This window comes from Rhinichthys klamathensis, unplaced genomic scaffold, assembly GCF_029890125.1.
Source record: "Rhinichthys klamathensis goyatoka isolate OS25496 unplaced genomic scaffold, OSU_Roscu_1.1 h1tg000627l_1, whole genome shotgun sequence".
In the NCBI taxonomy this organism is placed as follows: domain Eukaryota; kingdom Metazoa; phylum Chordata; class Actinopteri; order Cypriniformes; family Leuciscidae; genus Rhinichthys; species Rhinichthys klamathensis.
In genome coordinates this window covers 268,519-280,000 of record NW_026607075.1, presented here as the reverse complement: position 1 = coordinate 280,000, position 11,482 = coordinate 268,519, and the positions used below count along the sequence as shown (strand labels likewise).

The following is an 11,482-nucleotide window of genomic DNA, read 5'->3' as shown; positions in this document are numbered from 1 at the left end:
ACTATTATGTGAATATATAGTGAAGTGTAGGCCTAATTTATTCCTGTGATCAAAGCTGAATTTTTAGCATCATTAATATCTTCAGATCCTTCAGAAATCACTCTAATATGATGATTTGATGATCAAGAAACATTTATGATTATTATTTATGTTAAAATCATATTTTTCAAATTGAGCTGATTCATGTTTTTTGTGGAAACTGATCATTACACTTTCCAGGAATATTTGATGAATCGAAAGTTCAAAAGAACATTAATTATTTTAAATAAATCATTTGTAACTTTATAAATGTCTTTACTGTCACTTTTGATTAACTTAATGCATTCTTGATGAATAACAAGAAATTAATGAATATCTTTAAAGTAAAATAAAAAAACTTCTAAAATAAACCTAAAAATAACACCAGAATGCACCAATGAACAGCATCTGATGTCATAAACACACGACTGAAATATGTCCTTCTGTTCGGATGAATTTCTTAATTAATTAAGTAATTAATAACACAGATGTGAGGACTCGTATCATAACGGTGTTGAATTATTACATGTCTGAAGTTGCTTTGATAATTCTTCAGATGAATTATTATATATTCACAATAACATTCCTTCATGTGCTCACTTCAGGGCTAATGCTGATTGCTGACACAGAGCTGATCCTGTAGCGCCTCCTGCTGGACAAACCCTGCACGCACCGTCAGATCAAGGGCTGGTTGATCATGCTTTCACTGTTCTAGCTTTAGTTAGTGTGTAATGTTGCTGTTTGAGCAGAAACAACATCTGCAACGTTACAATGCTCAAAATTCAAAGCAAAGGAAGATATTTGCTTTAAAAGAAATCACTTTTTAAGGACTTCAACAAACGGCTGATAGAGACTACACGAGCTTCCTCCCGGGTTAGTGACATCACCAACCCTAAAATTTACATAAACTCCACCCCCTGGAACTCGATTTATAGATAATCATGACAGAATATGCTAATCAATGACTAGAAGATCGTTAACTCCACATCAGCTGCATAAACTCATCAACTAACCATTCAGAAATGTACATCTTGTCACTTCTCGGGTCTCTCCATCATTGTCTGACTCTGGTTTGAACATAAAAAGCTAAAAATTATAGAAATTTTCAGTGTGTATCTGTGTGAGGTAATCGGAGCTGCTAACACACACACACACACACACACACACACACACACACACACACACACACACAGGAGCTCTTGAAGCTCCGCCCTCTGTGCCGGGAGCAGCAGCTCATTTGCATTTAAAGGGACACGCACGAAAAGGTGCATGTTTGTTCACCCTCAAAAAGTGACAATTCTAACGTGCTGTAAAAAATATCTGTGGGGTATCTTCACATACACACTCTGGGGACATCAAAGACCTATTTTACATCTTGTGAAAAGGCATTATACCACCCCTTTACAGGGTTTAAACACGACTGTGATGCGGCTGTGATGCGGCTGTGATGTTTAAAGGGTGTAAACACGGCTGTGATTCGACTGTGATGCGGCTGTGATGCGACTGTGATGTTTAAAGGGTGTAAACACGACTGTGATGCGGCTGTGATGCGACTGTGATGCGACTGTGATGCGACTGTGATGTTTAAAGGGTTTAAACGGCTGTAATGCGACTGTGATGTGGCTGTGATGTTTAAAGGGTGTAAAAACGACTGTGACGCGGCTGTGATGCGACTGATGCAGCTGTGATGTTTAAAGGGTGTAAACACGACTGATGCGACTGTGATGCGACTGTGATGCGGCTGTGATGCGGCTGTGATGCGGCTGTGATGTTTTAAGGGTTTAAACACGACTGTGATGCGACTGTGATGCGACTGATGCGGCTGTGATGCGGCTGTGATGTTTTAAGGGTTTAAACACGACTGTAATGCAACTGTGATGCGGCTGTGATGCAGCTGTGATGTTTAAAGGGTTTAAACACGACTGACGCGGCTGTGATGCGGCTGTGATGTTTAAAGGGTGTAAACACGACTGTGACGCGGCTGTGATGCAGCTGTGATGTTTAAATGGTTAAAACACGACTGTAATGCGACTGTGATGTGGCTGTGATGTTTAAAGGGTGTAAAAACGACTGTGACGCGGCTGTGATGCGACTGATGCAGCTGTGATGTTTAAAGGGTGTAAACACGACTGATGCGACTGTGATGCGACTGTGATGCGGCTGTGATGCGGCTGTGATGCGGCTGTGATGTTTTAAGGGTTTAAACACGACTGTGATGCGACTGTGATGCGACTGATGCGGCTGTGATGCGGCTGTGATGTTTTAAGGGTTTAAACACGACTGTAATGCAACTGTGATGCGGCTGTGATGCAGCTGTGATGTTTAAAGGGTTTAAACACGACTGACGCGGCTGTGATGCAGCTGTGATGTTTAAAGGGTGTAAACACGACTGTGACGCGGCTGTGATGCAGCTGTGATGTTTAAATGGTTAAAACACGACTGTAATGCAACTGTGATGCAACTGTCATGTGGCTGTGATGCAGCTGTGATGTTTAAAGGGTGTAAACACGACTGACTCGGCTGTGATGCAGCTGTGATGTTTAAAGGGTGTAAACACGACTGACTCGGCTGTGATGCAGCTGTGATGTTTAAAGGGTGTAAACACGACTGTGACGCGGCTGTGATGCAGCTGTGATGTTTAAAGGGTTTAAACACGACTGTAATGCAACTGTGATGCGACTGTGATGCAGCTGTGATGTTTAAAGGGTGTAAACACGACTGACGCGGCTGTGATGCAGCTGTGATGTTTAAAGGGTTTAAACACGACTGTAATGCAACTGTCATGCGGCTGTGATGCAGCTGTGATGTTTAAAGGGTGTAAACACGACTGACGCGGCTGTGATGCAGCTGTGATGTTTAAATGGTTAAAACACGACTGTAATGCAACTGTCATGCGGCTGTGATGCAGCTGTGATTGTTTAAAGGGTGTAAACACGACTGACGCGGCTGTGATGCAGCTGTGATGTTTAAAGGGTTTAAACACGACTGTCTCGGCTGTGATGCAGCTGTGATGTTTAAAGGGTGTAAACACGACTGACGCGGCTGTGATGCAGCTGTGATGTTTAAAGGGTGTAAACACGACTGACGCGGCTGTGATGCAGCTGTGATGTTTAAAGGGTTTAAACACGACTGACGCGGCTGTGATGCAGCTGTGATGTTTAAAGGGTGTAAACACGACTGACTCGGCTGTGATGCAGCTGTTATGTTTAAAGGGTGTAAACACGACTGACGCGGCTGTGATGCAGCTGTGATGTTTAAAGGGTGTAAACACGACTGACTCGGCTGTGATGCAGCTGTGATGTTTAAAGGGTGTAAACACGACTGACTCGGCTGTGATGCAGCTGTGATGTTTAAAGGGTGTTAACACGACTGACGTGGCTGTGATGCAGCTGTGATGTTTAAAGGGTGTAAACACGACTGACTCGGCTGTGATGCAGCTGTGATGTTTAAAGGGTGTAAACACGACTGACTCGGCTGTGATGCAGCTGTTATGTTTAAAGGGTGTAAACACGACTGACGTGGCTGTGATGCAGCTGTGATGTTTAAAGGGTGTAAACACGACTGACTCGGCTGTGATGCAGCTGTTATGTTTAAAGGGTGTAAACACGACTGACTCGGCTGTGATGCAGCTGTTATGTTTAAAGGGTGTAAACACGACTGACGCGGCTGTGATGCAGCTGTGATGTTTAAAGGGTGTTAACACGACTATGATGCGACTGTGATGCAGCTGTGATGTTTAAAGGGTGTAAACACGACTGACTCGGCTGTGATGCAGCTGTGATGTTTAAAGGGTGTAAACACGACTGACTCGGCTGTGATGCAGCTGTGATGTTTAAAGGGTGTTAACACGACTATGATGCGACTGTGATGCAGCTGTGATGTTTAAAGGGTGTAAACACGACTGACGCGGCTGTGATGCAGCTGTGATGTTTAAATGGTTTAAACACGACTAATGCAACTGTGATGCGACTGTCATGTGGCTGTGATGCAGCTGTGATGTTTAAATGGTTTAAACACGACTGTAATGCAACTGTGATGCGACTGTGATGCGACTGTCATGCGGCTGTGATGCAGCTGTGATGTTTAAAGGGTGTAAACACGACTGTCATGTGGCTGTGATGCAGCTGTGATGTTTAAATGGTTTAAACACGACTGTAATGCAACTGTGATGCGACTGTGATGCGACTGTCATGCGGCTGTGAAGCAGCTGTGATGTTTAAATGGTTTAAACACGACTGTAATGCAACTATGATGCGACTGTCATGCGGCTGTGATGCAGCTGTGATGTTTAAAGGGTGTAAACACGACTGACTCGGCTGTGATGCAGCTGTGATGTTTAAAGGGTGTAAACACGACTGACGCGGATGTGATGCGGCTGTGATGTTTAAAGGGTGTAAACACGACTGCCGCGGCTGTGATGCAGCTGTGATGTTTAAAGGGTTTAAACACGACTGTGACGCGGCTGTGATGCGACTGTGATGTGACTGTGATGTTTAAAAGGTTTAAACACGACTGTGATTCGACTGTGATGCGACTGTCATGCGGCTGTGATGCGGCTGTGATGTTTAAAGGGTGTAAACACGACTGTGACGCGGCTGTGATGCAGCTGTGATGTTTAAATGGTTAAAACACGACTGTAATGCGACTGTGATGTGGCTGTGATGTTTAAAGGGTGTAAAAACGACTGTGACGCGGCTGTGATGCGACTGATGCAGCTGTGATGTTTAAAGGGTGTAAACACGACTGATGCGACTGTGATGCGACTGTGATGCGGCTGTGATGCGGCTGTGATGCGGCTGTGATGTTTTAAGGGTTTAAACACGACTGTGATGCGACTGTGATGCGACTGATGCGGCTGTGATGCGGCTGTGATGTTTTAAGGGTTTAAACACGACTGTAATGCAACTGTGATGCGGCTGTGATGCAGCTGTGATGTTTAAAGGGTTTAAACACGACTGACGCGGCTGTGATGCAGCTGTGATGTTTAAAGGGTGTAAACACGACTGTGACGCGGCTGTGATGCAGCTGTGATGTTTAAATGGTTAAAACACGACTGTAATGCAACTGTGATGCAACTGTCATGTGGCTGTGATGCAGCTGTGATGTTTAAAGGGTGTAAACACGACTGACTCGGCTGTGATGCAGCTGTGATGTTTAAAGGGTGTAAACACGACTGACTCGGCTGTGATGCAGCTGTGATGTTTAAAGGGTGTAAACACGACTGTGACGCGGCTGTGATGCAGCTGTGATGTTTAAAGGGTTTAAACACGACTGTAATGCAACTGTGATGCGACTGTGATGCAGCTGTGATGTTTAAAGGGTGTAAACACGACTGACGCGGCTGTGATGCAGCTGTGATGTTTAAAGGGTTTAAACACGACTGTAATGCAACTGTCATGCGGCTGTGATGCAGCTGTGATGTTTAAAGGGTGTAAACACGACTGACGCGGCTGTGATGCAGCTGTGATGTTTAAATGGTTAAAACACGACTGTAATGCAACTGTCATGCGGCTGTGATGCAGCTGTGATTGTTTAAAGGGTGTAAACACGACTGACGCGGCTGTGATGCAGCTGTGATGTTTAAAGGGTTTAAACACGACTGTCTCGGCTGTGATGCAGCTGTGATGTTTAAAGGGTGTAAACACGACTGACGCGGCTGTGATGCAGCTGTGATGTTTAAAGGGTGTAAACACGACTGACGCGGCTGTGATGCAGCTGTGATGTTTAAAGGGTTTAAACACGACTGACGCGGCTGTGATGCAGCTGTGATGTTTAAAGGGTGTAAACACGACTGACTCGGCTGTGATGCAGCTGTTATGTTTAAAGGGTGTAAACACGACTGACGCGGCTGTGATGCAGCTGTGATGTTTAAAGGGTGTAAACACGACTGACTCGGCTGTGATGCAGCTGTGATGTTTAAAGGGTGTAAACACGACTGACTCGGCTGTGATGCAGCTGTGATGTTTAAAGGGTGTTAACACGACTGACGTGGCTGTGATGCAGCTGTGATGTTTAAAGGGTGTAAACACGACTGACTCGGCTGTGATGCAGCTGTGATGTTTAAAGGGTGTAAACACGACTGACTCGGCTGTGATGCAGCTGTTATGTTTAAAGGGTGTAAACACGACTGACGTGGCTGTGATGCAGCTGTGATGTTTAAAGGGTGTAAACACGACTGACTCGGCTGTGATGCAGCTGTTATGTTTAAAGGGTGTAAACACGACTGACTCGGCTGTGATGCAGCTGTTATGTTTAAAGGGTGTAAACACGACTGACGCGGCTGTGATGCAGCTGTGATGTTTAAAGGGTGTTAACACGACTATGATGCGACTGTGATGCAGCTGTGATGTTTAAAGGGTGTAAACACGACTGACTCGGCTGTGATGCAGCTGTGATGTTTAAAGGGTGTAAACACGACTGACTCGGCTGTGATGCAGCTGTGATGTTTAAAGGGTGTTAACACGACTATGATGCGACTGTGATGCAGCTGTGATGTTTAAAGGGTGTAAACACGACTGACGCGGCTGTGATGCAGCTGTGATGTTTAAATGGTTTAAACACGACTAATGCAACTGTGATGCGACTGTCATGTGGCTGTGATGCAGCTGTGATGTTTAAATGGTTTAAACACGACTGTAATGCAACTGTGATGCGACTGTGATGCGACTGTCATGCGGCTGTGATGCAGCTGTGATGTTTAAAGGGTGTAAACACGACTGTCATGTGGCTGTGATGCAGCTGTGATGTTTAAATGGTTTAAACACGACTGTAATGCAACTGTGATGCGACTGTGATGCGACTGTCATGCGGCTGTGAAGCAGCTGTGATGTTTAAATGGTTTAAACACGACTGTAATGCAACTATGATGCGACTGTCATGCGGCTGTGATGCAGCTGTGATGTTTAAAGGGTGTAAACACGACTGACTCGGCTGTGATGCAGCTGTGATGTTTAAAGGGTGTAAACACGACTGACGCGGATGTGATGCGGCTGTGATGTTTAAAGGGTGTAAACACGACTGCCGCGGCTGTGATGCAGCTGTGATGTTTAAAGGGTTTAAACACGACTGTGACGCGGCTGTGATGCGACTGTGATGTGACTGTGATGTTTAAAAGGTTTAAACACGACTGTGATTCGACTGTGATGCGACTGTCATGCGGCTGTGATGCGGCTGTGATGTTTAAAGGGTGTAAACACGACTGACGCGGCTGTGATGCGACTGTGATGTTTAAAGGGTTTAAACACGACTGTGACGCGGATGTGATGCGACTGTGATGTTTAAAGGGTTTAAACACGACTGTGATGCGACTGTGATGCGACTGTCGTGCGGCTGTGATGCGGCTGTGATGTTTAAAGGGTTTAAACACGACTGTGACGCGGATGTGATGCGACTGTGATGTGGCTGTGATGTTTAAAGGGTTTAAACACGACTGTAATGCGACTGTGATGCGACTGTCATGTGGCTGTGATGCAGCTGTTATGTTTAAAGGGTGTAAACACGACTGACTCGGCTGTGATGCAGCTGTGATGCAGCTGTGATGTTTAAAGGGTGTAAACACGACTGACGCGGCTGTGATGCAGCTGTGATGTTTAAAGGGTTTAAACACGACTGTAATGCAACTGTCATGTGGCTGTGATGCAGCTGTTATGTTTAAAGGGTGTAAACACGACTGACTCGGCTGTGATGCAGCTGTGATGTTTAAAGGGTGTAAACACGACTGACTCGGCTGTGATGCAGCTGTGATGTTTAAAGGGTTTAAACACGACTGTAATGCAACTGTCATGTGGCTGTGATGCAGCTGTTATGTTTAAAGGGTGTAAACACGACTGACTCGGCTGTGATGCAGCTGTTATGTTTAAAGGGTGTAAACACGACTGACTCGGCTGTGATGCAGCTGTGATGTTTAAAGGGTGTTAACACGACTGACGTGGCTGTGATGTGGCTGTGATGTTTAAAGGGTTTAAACACGACTGTGATACGACTGATGCAACTGTCATGCGGCTGTGATGCAGCTGTGATGTTTAAAGGGTGTAAACACGACTGACTCGGCTGTGATGCAGCTGTGATGTTTAAAGGGTGTAAACACGACTGACTCGGCTGTGATGCAGCTGTGATGTTTAAAGGGTTTAAACACGACTGTAATGCAACTGTGATGCAACTGTCATGTGGCTGTGATGCAGCTGTGATGTTTAAAGGGTTTAAACACGACTGTGATGCGACTGATGCAACTGTCATGTGGCTGTGATGCAGCTGTTATGTTTAAAGGGTGTAAACACGACTGACTCGGCTGTGATGCAGCTGTGATGTTTAAAGGGTGTAAACACGACTGATGCGGCTGTGATGTGGCTGTGATGTTTAAAGGGTTTAAACACGACAGTGATGCGGCTGTGATGCGGCTGTGATGCGGCTGTGATGTGGCTGTGATGTTTAAAGGGTTTAAACACGACAGTGATGCGGCTGTGATGCGGCTGTGATGCGGCTGTGATGTGGCTGTGATGTTTAAAGGGTTTAAACACGACAGTGATGCGGCTGTGATGCGGCTGTGATGTGGCTGTGATGTTTAAAGGGTTTAAACACGACAGTGATGCGGCTGTGATGCGGCTGTGATGTGGCTGTGATGTTTAAAGGGTTTAAACACGACTGTGATGCGGCTGTGATGCGGCTGTGATGCGGTCTGGCGTGGCTGTACTCACCAATCCCGCTGTTGGCCCCCGTGATGAGCACCAGACGGTCGGACAGGTCTCGGCCGTGCAGCACCTCCAGAGCCGAGCTGTTCCCGTCGAAGCGCTTGGGCTTCAGCTGCACGTCCTCCACGGTGAAGGCCTGCCGCGGGTCGAAGTACGTGCTCCGCTTGTTGATGTGGCTGAGACAAGAGTTCAGCAGCACAACACACAGTTACACAACACCAGTGCAGTAGACTGCTTCATTTAACATGTTATCACAAAGAAAACATGCTGAACAAAATTATAATTAAACAAATGTGGTTGTGAAATGGGCGGGGCTTAGCGTCCTGAACGTCTCTGATTGGATATAAATAAAAACTCTTCTATTTTAACTTATATCGAAGTTTATTACTGTCATTATTATTCAGGTGTGAGTTATTGTCCAGATCACAAGAGTTTTCTCTATGACTTTTTATGACTGCCTCTTTTCTGCCAAAATACCATATTCTGTATATTATAATCCATTTTATATAAAATATTATAATACAAACATAACTATAAAATAACTTCTAAAAACTTCTCTTTATTTATTTATATGACGTCTAAAACCTTTATATTATTTGTTTGTTCATTTATTTCCGTACTTATCATTGTAATATCTCTGTATGTATTTGCTTGTGTTCAAGTTTCATTAATCAGGAAGAAAATGTTTAAAATATTTAGTGTGCATATATCTAAAAATTTATTTGTCAAGTGGATTAAAATTAGTTTGTAACGCTTTACAATAAGGTTTCATAAGTGAAATACATTAGTAAACATGAACAATATTTCTAAAGAATTGTATTATCACATTTAATGTTAATTTCAAAATTTACTAATTCATTATTAAAATCAAAAAGCTGTCTTTGTTTATATTATTTTACTGAATTGAGCTAACATGAACAGCTGTGTTTTATTACCGATCATTAACAAAGATTAATAAATACTGCATCATAAAAATGTATTGCTCAATGTTAGTTTTTGTTATTGAATGAAACCTTATTGAAAAGTGTTACCAATTAATTTATTATTAATTAGCCTGAAAGCTCAGAGACAAATCTGTCTGAAGGGAAACTATAATATATAATATGACTAATTGAACTCACTCAACATAGAGGATTTGGCCTTTATCATCGGTCTCTTGCTCCCATCCATATGGCAAAGCTGGAAAATACAATAAATAAGTGACTTAATCATTGATTTATCATCATTGCATATCAAAACTCTCTTCTGAAAGCTCTGCACACTTCAGTAGAGTGTATTAATGACGTTGAGATATTTTAATACAGTTATGACGGTGAGATGATCAGTTATTGTTCATAAATCAATCCTCAAACCTCCAGCACAGCGCTTCTTCTTCCCAGTTTTGGGATGCTCCCACTGAGTCTTCATTTCCTCATGGCTGAAACGAGTTATGACAATATCATGTGTCTGTCAGTGCTTCTATAAATCTTCTATAGATACTCATTATTATGAACAGTGTGAAGGCGCGCGCTCGTCTCAAACACTCACTTGGCATAATAAACCCATCCGTCTGTCGTGGATCTCTCTTCCCAGCCGGGGGGAAGCTCGTCTTCACTGTCTGTATCATCCATTCCGGCGTATTTAAGAGCTGCCATCGCGGAATGATTGTTTTCAAATAAAATAACTCATTCAACTTCTCAATGAAATTTCGGTAACAGCAAATTCACGTTGCGATAATCCGGCTGGACCACTTCCGCAAATACAACAATGCGTCACACAAGTGGGCGGGGCTTAGCTACCTGAACGTCTCTAATTGGTCAGGTGCGATGTATCTAAATAAAAACTTTATTTTATTTACTTGTGGCTTATATTAAAGTTTATTTTTCTAATTTCTTAAGCGTAAAATAATAATTTACCTTTAGGATTTATCTTTGCAAAAAATTATATGTTTCAATTTTTCCTAACAAAATACCATATACACAAATGAAAATATAGTGGTCTTGTTTTAAAATAATAACTTGAAGATTACTCAATTCTCCTAAAATCTCAAATCAACAACATATGTGGGGCTTTTCTCATAGATTGGTGTGTCTGAACGGAAAAAATCACAAACGTAGGCAAGTCACGTGGTACCTGTTACTTTCCTCAGCGCTGATCAGGATGGACCAACCAGTCTTTTGCGATTACCGCCAAAGGTTTTTTTATCCTTTCTTAATAATGTTATGGATATTTCCCTTCTATCTCATGTACAAATCGCTGTAACTAATATATTACCAAACGACTTAGCCTGCAAATAAATGTTAGTAAGATAAAAGCCGTTATGATATTTCACAGATATTTCGAGTCTTTTGAGCGCCGCCTGATTATTAACGATATTTAACGGCCAACGCTTCAAACAAGCCTTCGACTTTTTCCTAATGGTTAGTCAACACTTATTTACATGAGGTAAAATAGATATTAAAACTCCGAAGCAACACATGACATTTAACTCACATTTGAGATTGTTTCCCCCATAATGACCATAAGCTTTGTTTATACAAAATGTCGATTTGAAAACTCAAAACAAAAAAGCATAGACCTTTGTACATTACTTTATTGCTTAGTTTCATTCAATGAACTTTTTTCTCTTTCATAACAGCTCGTCAATTTGCAGAGTTTTGGTGTCAGTAAACATGTAAATATTACTCACACAATCATACACCTCAGCTTTCACATTAACATGCATGGAAACAACCAGGACAGATAATAATAATAATATCATTGTCAGTGTTATTTTATTGTGGTGATCCAAAAAAAAA

At 42.8% G+C, this 11,482-nt stretch overlaps 1 protein-coding gene across 1 annotated transcript in view; it reads right to left on the bottom strand.

Annotated features, from left to right (window-relative positions):
* wwox (WW domain containing oxidoreductase) overlaps window positions 1-10,462 on the bottom strand; it is a 113,756-nt gene extending 103,294 nt beyond the window's left edge. Inside the window, exons 1-4 of the mRNA XM_056241037.1 lie at window positions 10,233-10,462; window positions 10,058-10,122; window positions 9,827-9,884; window positions 8,712-8,881 (exon numbers count right to left, since the gene is read on the bottom strand). Coding sequence (XP_056097012.1) covers window positions 8,712-8,881; window positions 9,827-9,884; window positions 10,058-10,122; window positions 10,233-10,339 — 400 coding nt within the window. The 5' untranslated portion in view covers window positions 10,340-10,462. The remainder of the gene's footprint in view (window positions 1-8,711; window positions 8,882-9,826; window positions 9,885-10,057; window positions 10,123-10,232) is intronic.
* Window positions 10,463-11,482: the final 1,020 nt, after the last annotated feature.